Raw genomic sequence first — 20,563 nt, forward strand, 5'->3', positions numbered from 1 at the left:
CTTGTTTCCTGGATTTGTTTCTCTTTTCCACGTTTAAACGATGGTGGGCCCCAAAGCTCAGTCAAAGGCACACTTTCCCCATCTAAACTCACCTTATCTAGTCTCATGGCTTCAAATATCATCAGATGGTGTTTGCTCCCAGATTTGTATCTCCCAGCCTGATCCTGTCCTCTGAACTCCAGCTCGTCTATCCAGCTCCATATGTCCCATCTCCACTAGATGTTGCATGAGCCTCTCAATCTTATCATGTCCAGACAGAAACTGTTTCCTGACCCTGCCTCCATGCTCTCCATCTTAATAAATAACAATTCCTTCTTCCAGTTGCTCAAGCTAAAAGCCTAGAAGACATCTGTGTTTCCTCACTCTCCCTCACACCTCACAAGCCTCAAAACCTGTTGGTGCCATCAAAATAGATTTCCAGTCTGACTACTTCAAACACTGCGACCCCCTAAGCCAAGCTATGTTATTTCTTCTTAGACTACAATAGTAAACTTTCAGTAATTTCCCTGCTTTCATGCTTCCCCTTTTTACAGTCTACCCTCAACACAGCCAGCCCAAGTGATCTTTACGAAAGGTAAATCAGACCATTTCTGTCTCCCATGCTTCCCCTCATGTTTAGAATATGTCTGAAGTCTTTCCCATGACCTTCTGAGCCTGACCTCATCTGATCCCTGCCTGCCTGGCCAGTGCTGCTACCTACTACTCCTCATCTTACTCACGTCTTTGGATGCTTACCTTCTTTGCATTTTCTGAACACATCCAGCTTGCTCCTACTTACCTCAGAGCCTTTACCCTTGCTGCTTCCTGTGTAAGGAAAGCCTTTCCCCATGCTCTTCAGATGGTTTACTTCCTTGCTGCACGAATGTCACATCCTCAGAGAGCCTTTACATGAAAAGTTGCTTCTTCCCTCATCTCATTCTCCATCACTTACCCGGCTTTATTTTTCTTCACTACCTGTAACTTTGTCTCATGTGTATATATATATATATATATATATATATATATATATATGTAAATTCCATGAAGTTAAGGATATTGTCTGTCTTATTTACTATGGTATCCCCAGAGCCTAGAACAGTAGCTGCTACATAGCAGGGGCTCAACAAATATTTGTTGAACAAATGAATGTACTGAGCACCAGGGATTCAAAGACAATTGGAAACAGCATCTGTTCTCAAGGATCTCAAAGTGAGGAGAGAGATACCTAAGTCTGCTATTCATTAGAGTGAGGTAATAAAATTGTTACAGTGGAGGGACAAGTAGCACAGGCTGCGGGGTAAGGGAGGGTTTTCTGGAAAACATAGCACTGGCCCTTGAAGGATGAGTGGCGTTAACCAGTCAAAGAAGAAATGAAGGTCACTGCAGATCAAGGAAACAACATAAGCAAAGATACGTAGGTGTTTGCAGCGAACTGCAGACGCTCAGTAATTAAAGCAAAGTGTGAGACAAACAACAGCAGGATGGAAGCGTGGAGAGGTAGGAGGCGGATTTTGGGTGGCCTTGTCTCTTATGATAAAAAGTTTAGACTGTATCATATAGAAAATGGAAAGCTATTATAGGATTTTAAGAGAGAGAACGATTTGGTCAGACATGCTTTTTAAATACATTACTTTCAGAATTATGAAGGGTGAATTTGAGCACATGAGAGCCTATGAGGGAAATGCAAATGTACAAACTAGGCAGTGGTGATAGGATGGAAGTAATAGTGCCAAGAGTTGGTGGTTGATGAGAAGGGGCAGGGCAATGAGGAAGAAGAGGAATGGTAGGTGAATTTCTGAGCTTCAGTTTGATGTGCTAGAGTCACAGCAGTGCTATTTATTGCAATACAGTATATGTGAGCGAAAGGATTAAGAAGGAAAAGACTTTGGTTTGGGACTAAAACTTGGTTAAGTTTTAGTGCACAATGGGCCTCCGAATGGATTTGTTCCAAATGCTGTTGCACATAAAGATCTGAAACTCAGGGGTCAGCTCAAGACTGTTTATATATTTCTTAGCAGCTTTACTACAATATAATTCACTTTCATATAATTCACCCATTTAAAGTGTGTGATTCAATGGCTTTTAGTATTTTCACTGAGTTATACAACCACTATCACACCAATTTTAGAACATTTCATCAGCTAACAAAAAACTCGTACTTTTTAGCAATCGCCCTCCAACTTCTCATTCCCAGCCCCTTAGCCCTAGGCAACCACTAATCTACTTTCTGTCTCTGTGTACTTGCCTATTCTAGCCTTTTCATATAAATGGAATCATATAATACGTAGCCTTTTCTATCTGGCTTCTGGCTTCTTTCACTTTGCATGTTTTCAATGTGTTTTGAAGTGAAATGAAACAATGTATTAGTAGTTCATTCCTTTTTATTGTTGAATAATATTCCATTATGTTGATATACCACATTTTTGCTCATCCATTTATCAGTTGATGTATGTTTGGATTGTTTCCATGTTTTGGCTATTATGAAAAATGCTGCTATGAATGTTCACATACAAATGTTTGTGTGGACATTTGTTTTCATTTCTATTGGGTATATACCCAGGAGTAGAATTGCTTGGTCATATGGTAACTCTGTGTTTAACTTTTTTTTTTTTGCTGAGGAAGATTTGTCCTGAACTAACATCTGTTGCCAATCTTCCCCTTTTTGCTTGAGGAAGATTGTTGCTGAGCTAACATCTGTGACAATTTTTCTCTATTTTACATGTGGAACACTGCCACAGCATGGCTTGATGAGAAGTGTGCAGGTCCGTGCCTGGGATCCAAACTACAACCCAGGGCTGCCAAAGCAGAGTGTGTGAATTTAACCACTACACCACCAGGCCAGCCCCAAACTCTGTGTTTAACTTTTTGAGAAGCCGCCATACTGTTTTCCAAAGTGACTCCACCATTTTACATTCCCACTGTAGGGGAGGAAGACATTTCCTCTACCCAGTCTAGGTCCTTCTGGCTGGGCTATGAATTAAATTCACAGGAGACAGAATAACAGTAGAAAATTAAACAAAGCTTCATAACATGTATACGTGGGAGAGATTCAGGAAAACTGAGCCAAAATGGCAGAGGTTCTCATCTTAAATACCATCTTCAGCTACAAAGGAGGATGTTGGGAGTCGGGGAGTCAGTTATGGGAGATTACCAGAAAAGTACAGTAAACAAGAGTGAGGTTATTATGCAGATTTAAGTCCTTGCCTTCTGCATTGATGAGAATTTCTAGAGATAAGGTCATCCCCCATTCTTCCTGGTACAGAGAGGGAGACACCTTTACAGATGAAGATTTCTCTTACAAATGTAAATGTCTCTTACAAAGGGTAACTTCTGCTTTTCAGAGTTCCCGTCATGTCTGCAGTTTTTAAAAGTAACCAGCCCAAAATAATCCTCATGCCAAAGAGACATATCTTGGGGTAGCCAATTCCAATCCCCCACACCACCATCAGTGTATGAGGATTCCTATTTCTCCACATTCTCATTAACACTTGTTATCTTTTTAATCATAGCCACCCTAGTGGATGTAAGCTGATATCAAACTGTGGTTTTGATTTGCATTTCCCTGATGGTTAATGACATTGAACATCTTTTCATGTGGCTACTGACCATTTATGTGTCTTCTTTGTAGAGATGTCTATTTATATACTTTGCCTTTTTTAAAAAATGGGTTATTTCTTTTTGTATTATTGAGTTGTAATAGTTATATATTCTAGGTACAAGTCCATTATCAGATTGTTCATATAATTTTGAGAGTCATCTGTTCATAGATAAAATGAAAAGAGTAGTTATGTCTGCTCAAGAAAGTTATGTACAGTAAGAAGTGCAGGGATGAAATGATGATAGCCAGTGTGAAACAATTTAGGGACTGAGAAGAAGAAGGGGAATCATAGAAAAATCATGAAGGAATAGCTAGAGAGGGAGAAGGAAAATCTCAGGGAAGTTCGAAAACTACGGTTTTAAGAAGTGAGTCATCAACACCATTGGATATAGCAGAGAAGTATTGTAAGATGAGGATTTAAAATTGTAGACAGGACTGATCAATTAGAAGCCACTGTTGACCTTTGTCAAGCAGTTTCGGTGGAGTGGTAGAGACAGAAGACAGGTTAGGACGGGCTGAGGGGATCATGGATCGTGAAGAAGTGGGTGCAGAAAGCAGAGACCACACTTTCAAAAAGATTGGCTAAAAAGAGGTTGAAAGCAATTGGAGTGTAGTTAAAGGGGAGAGAAGAATTGAGAGAAGCTTAAGTATGCTAATAAGATGAGGGCAAAAAGCTGATGGAAAGGGAGATGTTGGATATATAGTACAGAGATATTTGTGAGCAATATTCAACTGCTGGGCATATGATCAATTGCAAAGATGGAGGTATTGGTCTTGAATTGGAGGAGAGACTCCTCTTCTCTAAAATGAAAGGGAGAAGGTAAAGGTATGTAGTGAATTAGTCAGCATTTTTGTTTATCTTACTGCAACCCATAGAAACACAATTCAGCCATGGCAGAAATACTTACTGCTCATCAATATCTAGTTCTCTTCCCTTCCAGGCTCATGGAAGTCTACATTTTCTAGTCTAGTCCCCTTGCAGTTCAGCAGGGTCATAGGACTCTTCTTCCTAATGACATGTGAACAAAAGAAATGAATCACTTTCAGGCTTAGGCAGTGAAAAGCTCATGTAGGATTTTTAAAGTCTATTTCTCCCCCTGATGTTGTGATAGTGGAAGAAACTTCAGGTAGAGATGGTGAAGCCACAAGACAGAGATAGTCTGGATTCCTGAGAGGTCAAATAGAGGAATCGGTTCTGGAACTACAGTGGACTGTGTGAGAGTGAGAAATAAACTTATTGCATTAAGTCACTGAGATTTGAGTGTTGTTACAACAGCATAAATTAGCATATCCTGATTAAATTCTAGCCTAAGGAAAATTTAGAATATATTGGCAATCAAGGAAGAGTTGAGTAAGTTAGCTAAGGAAAGGATAGAAATGCAACTGGGCTACTAGAACCAGTAATTTGAATTGAATTCAACATGGTAGAGATGTGTAAACCTTCAACAGGGAAGCCACTGCAAGAAGGGCAATAAAATATTTGGTAATGGTAAGACAGTCTGCCGCAGAAGGTTTAGGAATTGTGTGTGTGGATGTGTTGGATGGGTCATCTGCAAAGACATTGCAGGATGGTGTCAGGATAGAGATAAAAGAAGCCTATGTCTTCAGTGAAAAAGGGAGAGTGACTGGGAGTTTGTGAGATCATAGACAAGAAGGGATAAAGAGGAACCTCATTGGGTGACATAAACCCTAACAGACGAGGAGTGTACACAAGGGAGTAATGGCTCAGAAGCACCACTGTTGATCTAGAAGAAGGTGGTTCTCAAGTCCAGACCCTGGAGAATGTATTAGAGAAGTGGGGACTTAGGGAAAATGGGATTTCATTTAAGATTTCATTTAAGACAAGACTGTGAAAGATACAGGAAAACATATTTGCCATAGATTGTAAATTGAAAGGGCAGAATTGAAACTAGAACCAGGCAGCCTACTGAAAATATGCTTTGGTGATAGTTAATAACAAACTTGACACGGCACAAAATTGCCTCCTTGACAAAGAAGCACACTTGAGAAACAATCCCAGAACACGCAGAAAATGAAAAGCCCCGAATATGAAAAAAGAAATCTAATCTTTGAATAGTAGATATTTCTAAAGAATGCTTACTGTTAACAATAAGCAAGACAATATTTGTAAAACTCCTATGAGTGCTCACAAAATAGCAGACATTATTAATATTTTCATAAAGGAACACTGAACAAATGGGCTGTCTTTTGCTTGCACAAAAGCCTATACAAACCTAGGATGGTTTTGAGCTGAGGCAGGTGAAGTTCAAGCTGATGCGGATGAAGACATCTCAGACAAAACAAGTAGCTAAAAAGGATTCTAAATTTCTACCTGAAGTTAATAAATTGAACCAAATTCCTTCTCCAACCCTTGCTCCTATGACCTGTGATAATACTTTCCCCTTGTTTCCTTCTGTTCTCACACATCTTGCAGGCCCTATAAACAATGACACTAAATACTTTCACTGTCTTAGTAGTTTTTCTAAGAAAAGTGTAACTTTTTAAGGTGATGTTAAAAAGAAAGCCATGAGTAATTTACCATTTGTCACTCATGCACTGGAGGATTGGGGTTTAAAAAATTGTGATGGGGCCAGCTCGGGGGCATAGCAGTTAAGTTTGGGTGCTTTGCTTCCTCGGCCCAGGATTCAACGGTTCAGATCCATGCATGGACCTGCACCTGCTTATCAAGCCATGCTGTGGCAGGCGTCCCACATAGAAAGTAGAGGGAGATGGGCGTGGATGTTAGTCCAAAGGAAAAAAAAAATGGGAGAGGGGATTTCTTGTCAATGTCTGTAACTTGATAATTAGTGGTAAGGAACATTTTAAAACAAAAAAGATTGTATAGTTTTCAGTTCATAAAGGAATGTTTCCTTTTTGAATATGACCAATATTTAAAACAGAGTAGAAGAACAAACTCCTTGTTTAAAAACACATTTGTTTGGAGATGAAATAGATAGGTTTGGTTCCTGGCAAAATAAATTTTAAAAATCCAAGCCTAGATATATCTTTAATAAAATAACAAATTTTAATAATAAAAGTGGTAAAAGTATACAAGCAAATGAACAAACAAAAAGTAGACTGCTTGTAAAGGAACAAAAAACTGGGCAGGCTTCCATTTTTCCGCAATGTTCGGTATTAGAAGAGTAGAATGAACTTACGGAATTTTCTTAAGCAAATTACCCTAGAATTTTACACTCTTTTTTTTTTTTTTTAAAGATTTTATTTTTTTTTCCTTTTTCTCCCCAAAGCCCCCTGGTACATAGTTGTATATTCTTCGTTGTGGGTCCTTCTAGTTGTGGCATGTGGGACGCTGCCTCAGCGTGGTTTGATGAGCAGTGCCATGTCTGTGCCCAGGATTCGAACCAACGAAACACTGGGCCGCCTGCAGCGGAGCGCGCGAACTTAACCACTCGGCCACGGGGCCAGCCCCGAATTTTACACTCTTTAAATGTTATTTCTGATGTATGATGACAATAGAAAATTAGTCTTAGGTATTTGAGTTCTTAGAAAATATGCCAAAGGGTATCTGCCTGAAAAATTTACTAGACACATATGACTATTAACTGAATCATGCAAAATACATAGGACGTATTCATAAAAAATTTTATTTTTGTTTTCCAGTGTCTCTCTAAATTATTCAAAGAGTCTAGTTTCTCCCTACTGTGGGAGGAAAACTTGGGGGGGCTCCATGTCTTCTCTGGTAACCCTTAGGTAAGAAAAATTCATAATTGTCACTTCACATCTCAAAAGTCAGCCTCAATTCAAAAGTTGGACATGCAGGACTAATAATTCAGACTTTATTTAAATTCTCTTTTCCCCTTCTCAAGTACGCTGCAGACCGGAAGCATACAGTTGGGGAAGGGGTACATAGTCTCTTTTCCCACCGAGCAGTTCTGGTCCTTCTTATCCATCTGACTAATGGTGAGTTCCAACCCTTGCAGAGCTGGTGCAAGGGAAAGAGAGGAGAGACGGAAGAGCAGAGAAGTTCTTTCTTCTAGGGATCCAGCTTGGCCACCTTCTGGATGTGGCAGATGTTTAAAGCACTACAAGCAGATACATACATAGGAATAATTAGAATAACTGTAGTTTAGTGATTACAAAATCGAATGCATTAGTTAAAATTGCTTAAGAAGGATTCTGTATTATTTTTGGAAATGAACACAAATTAACGGCCCCAGATTAAATTAATAAATTTGGACAAAGAAGAGCAAATGGTAGGTGGGAGAAACAATGGGATGAGTTCCTTATTTTCCGTTAATTGCTGTCCTACAGGGACACACACTGGCTGCCTGTTCAGACATGCTGCCTACCTTGAGCATGTGGGTCAGCTCACCACTGCAGGACCCCAGCATATTCTAACTGAGGTGGAACCTTTCAGGCAGCAGGTGAAATTTTAAGTTTAGCTACTAGTCCACCCTTTTCCTTTCTTAGATAGTAGGTAGCCAATTGAAACTTTTCTAGTTGTACAGAAGATTCATAATATACCATGCACTGGCTGCAAGGACTCAATTTAGTTTTTCCAGGGTGGGTTGGAGGAAGGAGAGGCCACATAATTTGTGGGGTCCAGCACAGGATGAAAATGTGGGGCCTCCTGTTAAAAAATATTAGTAGGAATTTCAAGATGATGACAGTAAAGCATTAAACCAAGCGTGGGGTCATTCCAAGTGCGGGGCCCTGTTTTGAGCCAGCTGTAGTCGGGGATTGCTGGCTGCATTGCAGTATAGCTCATATCTCTGCATTTCTAGTTAAAGGCCAAAATGACCTCAGCTTGCAAGTTGTAATAATTTAAATACTGTTTATTAGTTGAAAAAACTTTCATAATTAACCAACGATAAAACATGCAAGGCTAGATTGAGGTTGCAAAACTGAATATAACACCTTAACAACTTTGACAATGTAAATTGTAGCTGTCAGAAATGAGATGTGTAAGTATAGGAGAAAAATAGCTTGGAGATATCCTCATTTCATAAGACAGGCAGCAAGAAATAGTGTAATAAATTTATGGATAGGATTTAAGTGTAATAAAACTTTAGTATTTCTACAGAAGAATTAAAACATGATGAAAATTTAACTATTGAAAGAAGGAGGGATTAGTATAAATAAGTAAAAACTTACCTTTTATATCAGAAAGCAAAAAATACTATCTAAAATTTGATAATAAATCTATAAATAAGTAAATTAGCTGGGGTTGTGGAGATAACTACCAAAAGATGTAAAAACAAACATAGTTAAAAGAGATGTCTTTGTAAATGCATGTATTCTAGAAAATTATGGATCAAATTCTTCTATACTTTTGATTTTTTAAAACATGTTCTTTGTTATTTAATAAAAATAATTTTGAAGAACCAGAGTAAGTTATTCCAACAGAAAGATATGATATAAATTTGGTTATTCAAGAAGATGAGTCTATGAAAATAGATACATATTCCCTTATTTTGGTTCCCAGTGCCTCGTGCTCATGAGGGCAGAGCTTATTGGAAGCCGTACAGCTGCTCGACAACAAAAGTCTATGTAAATTAATTATTAAAAGGCATACTCTATCACTAGATAAAAAATACCTTATTAAAAGTATGTCTAATCTAAAATGATACAGCTTAGAAACAAAAGCAGAAGGAGAAGATACATCAGGATGTGTAAGCAGAATAGAAAATTAGGCAAGTCTTCAAGGAAAGATGATGGCATCGTCCTTCCCCCGAAACAAAAATGAAATTAGAACAACAAAAAGAGTCTCTGCTTTTTTGTTTATCTGTGAATGTTTTTCTTTTACAATGATATTGGATTAAAACATTTAAAAAGGGTATCAAATATGCCATCAATACTAAAACCAAAAGAACATTTTAACTTTTTACCACAAACTTTAAGAAGTGTCATATTAAAATACAATGGTTTAGATGAAAGATTATAAAACCCAGACTTCTTATATGGCCTAAAATGTCCAACATCACCTTTGTAGCTTCAACTTTACTTTCTGTCTTTCTTCCCCTCACTTTTTTCTGTTCCTTGAACGTGCCAAGCTTTCCTCCCCGACTTGGGCCTTTGTTTTTGCTGTTCCTTCAGCCTAGAGTGCTTTCCTCCCAGATTGTTCACAGCTGCTCTCAGGTCAGAGGTCATTTCCTCAGTTCCCAGCCCCCATGGTCACTATCATTACAACTTGTTATATTTTCTACATTGTATTTGTCACTATCTGAAATTATCTTGTCACGTATTTACGTGTGCGTTTATTTTCTCTCTCAACTTGTACGGAAATTACTTGATAGCAGAATCTTGATCATTTTATACACTGGTCTCTCTCTGTACCTGACACAGAATAGAAACAGAATAAATATTTGCAGAATGAATGAATGAGTCTTGAGATGAACATTCGATCCCTTTTATGGAAGAGTTCATTTAAAAAAATGGAGGAAATGTTCAATGTTGGGCTGGTTAGGACCAAAGGTGTGTGTGGCTTAAGGGAAAGTCAAAACCCCTAGAGAATCCAGAAAACATGACAGGATTCCTCATTTTTGCTCTTCTAATCTAGAGGAAGGTGAAAGGGGCTGGACTGAAGACGAGGAAAAGAGAAACGATTTAAATGCAGGGCTGTGACAAAGCAATCCCCAGTGAAATTTATGCTGGGGTAGTCTATCAAATAATAAGGTGCATCCCTGAGTCAAGGAATAACTTAAATCTTGAGAGTGTCCCCCGGCAGAGGTGGTAGGCTCTGCAATGCAGGATGCTGCGTACAGAGAGAGCAGAAACAACAAACAACACTAGCAGCTGTTCAGCTGGTCCTACCTCTTCCAGCCGCTGCAAGACTGAACCAAGGGGTGAAAACATTCAACACTGTCTACAAGCTCAGATTTACTGGAGAGTGAACAAACAACGTACACGGCTGGAGGGAAAGTCAAAGAAGTGGAAGATTCAAGAAGATAGCACCCTGTTGTTTTAGATCTAAAGAAAGCTTGGATCTCATAGATCTGATAGAAGTCTTGGATAAAACTGCCTCCATCAGAAGTTAATAAGCTGAGAGGGTATTCTGGAAACAGAGTCACTGAATCTGGAGGACTGCCCATTCCCTTCCAATCCCAACTCCTAAATTTTTATTTTTGGGAGTTTATTATTTAGCTTTTCATTTGCCTTTTATTTATCTGAAATTTAACACACACACACACACACACAATCTAATTTGTGCTTTTGCAACACTGTTAGTCTTTGGTCCCAATACTGTTATTAAATAGTCCACTATTTTTCCGCTGATTGGTACTACCCATATAGTTTTTAAGAACACAAAATAGTAGCATATGTGTTGCTTATGGATACATACATGAATAATAAAAGAAGAAAAATTTACAGGGGAATGACAAAAATCAACTTTAGAGTCGTAGTTATCTCTGAGGAGAAAGAAAGGGAAGGAAGAAAGGAGAAATGAGCTGGTTTTCTTTCTGTAAAATTTTATCTTGGAAAAAAGAAAACTAAAGCAAATATGGCAAAAATAATATCTGTCAAATATGAGTAATGATATATAGATGTCCGTTATAATATTTTTCCAGAATTTTCTATAGATTTGAATTATTTCATAATTTGTAAAAAATCTTGGATTTAGTGCAGATGTAATAATAGCTATTTAGATGTTACTACACTGTGGATTTCTAACCTAACTCCATTTTATACATAAACACAAAATACTTTTGAGTTGTAAATAAATATGGACATTTCCAGGAATGCAACTCTGGTATAAATCAAGACAAGATTGGACTTGAATTTATTCAGAATTTTACCAAGATTCTTGCTCATTTTGGAATACCACTCACCATGGCAATGACATTTGTGGTATTTGAATTACAATACAAAATACCTCTGTCAGTTCAAATATGTAGCTGTCAGGATTCTACTTATGGGGTCAAGCAAATCACTATTTCATTATGACATCTAAAATAGTCATTAACATATTGAATTTGACACTACATCACTGTAATTTATTTATATTATTTGTAACAATAATAACTATGTAGTTATAATTATTAGAAATTACTTTGTTTTTGCCTGTACATGTTGGCTAGGCATTGTACTTATTTTAACAGATTATTTCTGAAGGTAGGTGACACTGTCTATGGACTTCATCGCAGAATGGGAAAGGTGTATCTGAAAGGGTTGAGAAGCGCTGGTCTTCCCTCCTCCTCCATCTTCCTACTGATCTCTCCGCTTACTCACAGTCTTTTCAAGAAATCAAGTCCATCAGAACAGCGAGGAAGTCAGCTGCTGGTTTAGGTACATGAAGTGGGGGATGTGGATTCCCTGAGTCTGGGGAGACGGAGAGGTGACAGTTTCTGCAGTGACAGAGACGTGCTCCCTGCTTTCATTCTCATGGAGCTCTTGAAGTGACAGGACTTGGGAATGTGGATGCTTTGGAGAGGACGCATCTGAGGGCCAACGCATAGCCTGTAGGGAGCAGCAAAGCCCAGAAGATGGCGCCACAATAATGACTGATCGAGGATGATCGGCCAACCTAACAAACGGGCACTTGGAGGCTGTTCAATTTTACTTGAAAAAAAATAAGGAAATATGAAGTCTCATAACTATGATTCATGAAACTGATTTTATCTGTTGGGGGATAATGAAAGGAGACTATCACACAGTATGGGAGAACAGAAAAAAATTAATATTGACTGGCACCATGTCCCTCGGTAATCCTGGATCAGGATTATCTTTTCCCCTGGGCCTGGCCTGATGGCCAGCCACCATTTCTTGTGGCCAACTCCCAATCTTTCTGTTCACATTCTTATCGCCTCTCCCTTCTTTATCCCATTCTCAGTGCACACAAATCTCTGTCTCCGTTTTCAGATGAAATCTGAAAAGTCCTTGTTCTTTATCAAGCAGTGCAAATTAAAATTTTTATCTATCTCATTTGCTACCATTCCAGCCTGCTTCTGAAGACCATCTTGCATAAATTACTTGCATAAATTAAAGGATTCTTGAAGGGGCTTCTCTCATTAAAAGTTACTTTATCTCAGAAACAATTTACCTTGCTCCCCTGGAATGAAAATTGCTGCAAATTTTGGGGGGTATAGTTTACAGAAATGAAAGAAAAACTTTCACAGAAACAGACCATGTTTCTGCATGGAAAGACTTTATATTGTAAGAATGTCCATTCTTCCTAAATTGATGGCTACACCAAAATAAGTTTGAGATGAATCAAATGTTAAACATTTTAAAAATCTATAAGAAACTAAATTATAATGCATCTGGATAGTTATGCAACTTCTGAGAAGAGTTGGACATTCTAATACCAAAAAAAAAAGGAAGATTTAGATTACCTGAAGTCAACGTCACTGTATTTAAGAAAAAATCAAAATAAACTGGTTAAAAAATTTTAGCAATTATGATAGCACAGGCTTACATTTTAACTTAATGAAGGGCTCATATAAATGTAAACAATGCAGAATGTCTTCAATGTATAAAAGGACAAACATTTGGGGGCCAGCCTGGGGCCGCAGTGGTTAAGGTTCGCACGTTCCGATTTGGCGGCCAGGGGTTCACCAGTTCGGATCCCGGGCGCAGACATGGCACTGCTTGGCACGCCATGCTGTGGGAGGCATTCCATGTATAAAGTAGAGGATGATGGGCACAGACATTAGCTCAGGGCCAGTCTTCCTCAGCGAAAAGAGGAAGATTGACAGCAGTTAGCTCAGAGCTAATATTCCTCAAAAAAAAGGACAAACATTTGGACAATTAACTAAAGAAGAAATACCACTAGTTAATAATTACACAGATAGTGCTCAAACTCGAATAATAAAATGAATTCAGATTAAAGAAAAAAGAGAGAGACTATTTTTTACTTCACACTAGCAAAAATTCTTTTAAAAAATGTATGACAACATACCGGTGAATGAAATAGTACTCTTACGTGTCAAAGAGAGAAATATAAATATTTTGGCAATTATTCATAAAGGACCTTAAAATAGTTCAGATGTTTCAGCTTAATGACTCTATTTTGGGGGAATTTATGCCAAGGAAATACTCCTAAAATTTACACACAAATTTCTTAACTGTAGCATTAGCCATAAGATCAAAACTTTGGAAAAAAAATCTTCACAACCAACAGTAAGGATAAACTCACTCTGTGGAATATTATGTGGTTATTTATTTATTTATTTTGAGAAAGATTAGCCCTGAGCTAACATCTGCCACCAATCCTCTCCTTTTTGCTGAGGAAGGCTGGCCCTGAGCTAACACCTGTGCCCATCTTCCTCTACTTTATATGTGGGATGCCTACCACAGGATGGCTTGACAAGTGGTTCATAAGTCGGCACCTGGGATCCCAACTGGTGAACCCCAGGCCGCCAAAGTGGAATGTGTGAACTTAACCGCTGAGCCACTGGGCCGGCCCTTGTAGTTATTTTTAAATGATATTTAAAATGATTATATAAAAACATGGAAATGCTTATAATAGTAAACAAAAGGTAATGTTGGTCAATAAAAATATTAAAATATGTCTAACCTAATTATTAAGGAAACAAGTATTCAAACAGTGAGATACCACTATGCATCCACTAGATTGGGTAAAATTAAGTAGACCAAAAATACCAAATGTTGCTGAAAATGTGGCACAACAAGAACTCTCATGCATGGCTGATGAGAGTGTAAACTGGCTCAACAGCTGTTTGACACCATCTAATGAAGCTGAAGATATACATACCCAATGACCCAGCAATTCTACTCATATGTATAGAACCCAGAGAAACCCCAGCACGTGGGCACCAGGGGACAACAATGGGCAAAAAGGCTAATGGCAGTGTTTGGAATAGCCTGAAACTGGAAATGTCCATCACTAGTAGGATCATTGAATTGTGGATTACATGTGCTGTGAGACAGAACACAATAAAATGAATAAATGAGAGCTAAACATCACAACACAGATTATTTTCATCAACATAATGTTGATTGAAAGAAGCAAGTCATAAGAGAATGTGTTTATTATTCCATTTATAAAAAGTTCAAAAATAAATGAAACTATCTTGTTTAGAGATATATACAAAGGTGGTAAAACTATAAAGAAATGCAATGATGTGATTATCATAATAGTCAGGATAATAGTTACCTCTGGCGGGATGGAGGCGTTGTGGTGGGGAAGGATACACGGGAACATGGAGGGCTTCTCTGGGTCTGGGGAAGTTTGGCTTCTTGACCTGGAATATGATTACATGGGTGAAGGCTTTACGAATTTTTTAAACTACACATATGTATTTTTACATATTACATAAGGCATGTTATATGCCACGGGTTGAATTGTATCCCCCACCCCCAAAAGAAGATACGTTGAAGTCCTAATCCCCAGTACTGCAGCATGTGACCTTGTTTGGAAAGAGTTCTTGCAGATGTAACTAGTTGAATAGGAGAAGGATGGACCCCTATTGCAGTATGACTGGTGTCCTTATAAGAAAACAGTCATGTGAAGACACAGAGACACAGAGAGAACGCCATGTAAAGATAGAGGCAGACCTCGGAGAGATACATTGACAAGCCCAGGAACACCAAGGATTGCCAGCCATCACCAGAAGCTTGGCGAGAGGCATGAGACAGTCTGTCGCTTAAAGCCCTCAGAAGGAGCCAACCCTGCTGACATCTCAATTTTGAACTTCCTGTCTGCAGCACTGTGAATAAATTTCTGGTGTTTGAAGCCACCTAGTTTGTGGTTCTTTTTTACGGCAGCTCTAGGAAACCAATACATTGTATTTTCCCATCAAAAATATTTTTAAAAAGTTCCCAAGAACTTATGTTTATACTCTCTAATTTCTTGAATAAATTATAAAAACTAAAATAAAAAAGTAGTTAAATCATCCTACTTTATGTACTCCCTGGAAAAGTTACACTCAGAGTCACAATTCAAATATAAAAATAAGGGTCTTTATTCAGAAAAGGAAACTGCTTGGCATATCTAGTTGTACCAAGAGGTTGAGGATCAATTGTAAATGTTCAAGTACATTAAAAAATAAAGGATGTGGTTTGTTCCAAGTTGGCCTATAAAATTTTCACCCTGACCCTTTGATTCCCTTCCTTACTGGAAATTCTCCAGTGTATGAAGTGACCCTGCATGTGGCTTCTGGGAAGACATTCTTATTCATTCCATTTCGCACGAGAGCAAAGAAGGGCTGACCTGAAAGGAGACCTGACTGAGAACTTCTTCGGGCAGAATACTGATGAACATGGATGGCTCCGTGAAAGATGATCTCTGGTTATAATTCTCCTTTCCACAAGTTAGGTGTACAGCCCCAGAGTTTCCAGAGCAATGTGCTCTCAGAAACCTCACTAGGGGGTTGATTTTGTATAGAATTGTGAGAATGCGTGTAAAGATATTGCCTTTCTCAAATATGTTCCATATGATCAGAGGACACCATAAAAAAGGGCATAAAGAGGCAATACATGGAGAACAGATTTTTTAAATTAATAAAACGCAACGTGATTTCGCTACTACTTTCAAGTTTTCAAATACCAAAAGAGAGCGAAGTACAGAAAAATTTTCTTCTAGAAAAGTAATGAGGTAGAATAGCACAGTGGTAACAAATTTTGAAGCCAGGCTGTCTGCTTTCAAATCTCTATTCTGTTGCTTCTTAGCTTGGTGTAGTTAATTAGCCTCTCTAAGTACAAATTTCTTCATCTGTAAAATTAGGATAAAAATTGCACTTACTGCAAAGGTGAGTCGATGCTCCTACCAGGTACTGCCAGGATGCTCCCACTTGGAAGCATCCTAGCTACTGCTAGAATACTCCATGAGGCAACATAAGAAAAGCATTTGGCTCAGAATGTTGCACATGCTAAGTGCTTAATAAATATAAATTGCTGGCATAATAATAATCATAATAAAAGTCTTTCCAGATTTATACTTGAAGTAGATAAAAAATTTCCAGTAGAATTGATTGTAGAGTAAGCTCCCTAGGAGTCATTTAGTTCACCCCATTAAATTAGGCAGAGAAGGAAAATTTCAGCTTCTCAAGCTGGTCATTCTAGTACTTAACATTCCCTACTAGAAAAATAAAATTCACTTCAGTTTTCTGGTCTGTTAGATAAGTGGGTCGGATTAAAGGACTTCTAAGGAGCTTTCTAGCACAAAGAATTTGGGTTCCTAAAGGCAGTTGTCAAACTTAAATCAAATACGTTAGTCTCTAAATCATCGTCTTTCTTTCAGTGACTAGCTTCTACCCCTTTCAACGCAAAATACGGCCTTTAGGTTAGTTTGGTGGTCAAAGTGTTTGGGTTTTTTGTTTTTCCCCAGTTGTCTTCCAAGGAATCCACATTGACTTGGGCGGCTCTGGTAGGGTCATTTTTCAGTCAGAGGCTGGGCAATTTCCATACCACTAAAGTTTGCTTGGACTAAACTTTCAGATTTTCCTGCTTTGAAAGAGACGAAAAACATAATGTTGTGAAACATTCAAAGAAAGTGATAATTTTTAAATCCACTCGTATGAGCTCCAAAGGTTTCGATATAACCTTTATTTTCAATAACATTTACTATTTTATTGATAAAAGCTATTTATCTGTAGAGATCACTTTGTGTTTCCAAATCCACCTAGAGTAAGAACTAAAACTCAACAAACAACGCTTCAGCCTTCGTCGGAAATCCTTTGTTCTTTCCCGGATTCCCAGCACCGCCTCCCCGCGCCTCCGACCCGTACGTTTGCTGGTTGTCCAGGAGATGGCACTGTTGTTTCAAAGGAGTGGCTTCCATGGGAACCAGAAATGGAACTTGGAAAAAACGGATAATGTATGGCAGTTATAGGTTAAAAGGCAAGCAAAAGCAAAGTCTTGTTTAACGAACCCCGAGAATAATGGCAAAATATGTTTAAATAATTGTCGTCCTCAATCTCCCTTTTAGGGGCAAACGTGAACATGAAGACCAACAACCAGGATGAGGAGACGCCTTTGCACACGGCTGCCCACTTCGGCCTCGCGGAGCTGGTGGCCTTCTACGTGGAGCACGGGGCCATAGTGGACAGTGTGAACGCCCACATGGAGACCCCATTGGCTATTGCAACCTACTGGGCCCTCCGCTTTAAAGAGCAGGAGTACAGCAGGGATCACCACCTCGTCTGCCGCATGCTGCTCGACTACAACGCCGAGGTCAACGCCCGGGATGACGACTTTAAATCTCCGCTCCACAAGGCAGCCTGGAACTGTGACCACGTGCTCATGCACATGATGCTGGAAGCTGGTGCCGAAGCCAATCTCATGGATATCAATGGCTGTGCTGCCATCCAGTATGTGCTGAAGGTCACCTCTGTGCGACCTGCCGCCCAGCCTGAGATCTGCTACCAACTGCTATTGAACCATGGGGCTGCCCGAATATACCCTCCCCAGTTCCATAAGGTGAGGCTTGTCCAGGGTTGCCAAGCGGAGACCTGAGTAGTCGGCAGGGTAATGGAGACTCAAAGAGTGGCTTGGTCTGAAATCTCCAAGTAATTCAAGCTTGCTGGAGGCTTGAGTCTTTGGGCTAACTGCCTGTGATCCTCTATCTGACCTTCCGTTTACACATATACCCCTAGCTATCCCATCCTAATCCAAGTTTGTTTGAAATCTGGGGCTGAGAGGAAGAAAGGAGAACAATAATGGCAGATAGTTTTCCATGTGTTGTGTAAACACCAATGAACTAGTAGTGGCTTCCTGAGGGACTGAGTTGAAAAGGATCAGAAGGCCACTATAAGTCTGCAGGAGAGGTGAATGGTGTCAGACAGGCAGGCACTTGCCACTTCTTAGGCAGAATGTCTTATATAATGATGACTGAGACTACTTTGGAATTAGTTTGTAGACGAAAGGGCTACTCAATTTTCCAGTATGATGAAAGCTAAGTTTATTAAGTACTAATAATTATATTTATTATATGTAATGTAATTTATTATATGTAATGAATATATATATTATATGTAATGAATTATATTTATTAAGCACACTGTTATAGGCATTTTACATTTCTTAATTTAATTAACTTAATTCTTATAACAATCCGAAGAGGTAAATATTATTATCCCTATTCTACAGAGAAGGAAACTGAGGCACAGAGTAGTTAGTAACTTGCCTGATCTCACACAGTGGCCATGCTGGGCTTCAACCATAGAGCATTTGGTGCTAGGGTCCATTCTTGTAATATCACACTGTACAGCCTTTATTTTTAACAGTATTTATTTGATAATCTCTAGTGGGCTGGCAAGGGCCAGATGCTGACAGTACTGATATGACTAAGACATGGTGCCCACCCTGAGGTAGCTTAGAATCTAGTGCGAGAGACAAATGCATAAAGAGATCATTTTAATATGCCATGGTAAATGACAAGGTAGAGGAACAAAGGGACCTGTGGGCACATGGAAGAGCCTTTTGCATTAGATTGATGATGATAATTAATTTGGAAACCTAAATGCATTTCACCTTAAAATAAAAAAATCAAATGACACCGTACCTAGGATCCCATTCATTCTAAAAAATTAATTAACAAGAAGCAGAAGAGTTTCAGGTATAAACTAGATAACTAATGTAAGGCCTGGAAAAGCTAGTGTACAGCAGTTTTACTGAATTCGCAGCCAAGCTCTACCCCCTACTTCGGGAAATTGTCAGGGGCTTGTCAGAAGTCCTGCAGTGTGAGGGTTAGTTGGAAGAAAAATCTGCTGAAGAATTTAAGAGGAGGGCACACAGTGAGGGCAAATTCCAGATGGACAACCTAGAGAATGTTCTGATGAAGATATGACCAGTTCAGTGATTCCTGTGATCTCAGCAAGGGATTTTCTCTTGGTTGTCAGTGTTTTAATAGAAGATTAAGTCATTTCTTTCCCCTTAAAATTATATGGAATACTCATAATGTCCTGGAACTTTATAAAACTTTTGTAGAGAATTCCAAATGATTATGATGAGGAAAAATAAGATAATAAATAAAATACTATAATAGTGTCCTTTGTTGAGTTTTAAATAGGCTTTATACAGATTATTTCATTTTATTTTTATAATAACCTCTGACGGAGGCACTGGCATTATCCTCATTCAAGAGGTAATAGCATTAAGATATTTTCCTAAAGTCACACAGAGTTAGTGGTCAAGTTCATTCGTTTGTTTACTTGACAAATGTTTACTGAGCACCTGGTATGTGCTGGGCATACTTCTAGGAGCTGGAGATAGAGCTGTGAACCAAAAAAAATGCCTTCATGGAAGATACTTTCTAGTGGGAGACAGGATAAAACCAAAAAGCAAGTAAATATACTCTGATATGGTAGGTTCTATGGAGAAAAGTAAAGCAAGGAAAAGAAAATAAGAGAGTGCCTTTGTTTTGTGTGTATGTGTGTGTATGCGCTACTTTATAAAGGTTGATTCAAGAAAATAAGGATGTGAAGGAGCAAGCCATGTGACTACCTGGGATGGGGAGAGAGCATTCCAGGCATAAAGAAAAGAAGGTGCAAGTATCCTGAGGTAGGAGAGAGTTAAGTATGTTTGAGGAGGAGCAAGGAAGCCAGAGTGGCTTAAGTGGAGTGAGCAAGCGGGAGGAGAAGTCAGAGAGGTATATATGAGGTGGTTTGGAGACCATAAATACGGCCTCATAGCCTGTTGTATGTCCTTGGTTTTTCACTTTGAATGAGAGAGGAAGTCACAGAAGGATTTTGAGTTGGAAAATATACATCTAATTTATATTCTAAGAGGATCTTTTGGCTGCCTTTTGGAGAATAACGCAAGGAGGGGCAAAAGTATTGCAATAATCTAGATAAGAGATAAAGGTGGCTTAGACCCACAGTGCATATGGTGATGGTGATAAGTGGTCAGGTTTGGGGCATGTTCTGAAGAGGGAGTCGTTGAGTTTTGCTAATAGACTGTTTGTGGACTGTAAGAAAAAGAGAAGAGTCAAGGATAACTTCAAGCATTTTTGCCCAAGGAAAGGAAAAAATCAAGGGGCCATTTTCTGAGACAAGACTGATGCAGCAGGAGCTGACTTAGAAGGGAAGATCAGAGGTTCCACCATGCTCGAGATGCCTACTAGTC

General features: G+C 38.8%; 1 protein-coding gene across 8 annotated transcripts in view; it reads left to right on the forward strand.

Annotated features, from left to right (window-relative positions):
* ASB4 (ankyrin repeat and SOCS box containing 4) overlaps window positions 1-20,563 on the forward strand; it is a 118,605-nt gene that overhangs the window by 80,825 nt on the left and 17,217 nt on the right. For all 8 annotated transcript variants that reach the window (XM_070617554.1, XM_070617552.1, XM_070617551.1 and 5 more), the window contains one exon: window positions 17,427-17,917. In XM_070617554.1, coding sequence (XP_070473655.1) covers window positions 17,427-17,917 — 491 coding nt within the window. The remainder of the gene's footprint in view (window positions 1-17,426; window positions 17,918-20,563) is intronic.

The sequence above is a fragment of the Equus przewalskii genome, chromosome 4 (genome assembly GCF_037783145.1).
Source record: "Equus przewalskii isolate Varuska chromosome 4, EquPr2, whole genome shotgun sequence".
Classification (NCBI taxonomy): Eukaryota; Metazoa; Chordata; class Mammalia; order Perissodactyla; family Equidae; genus Equus; species Equus przewalskii.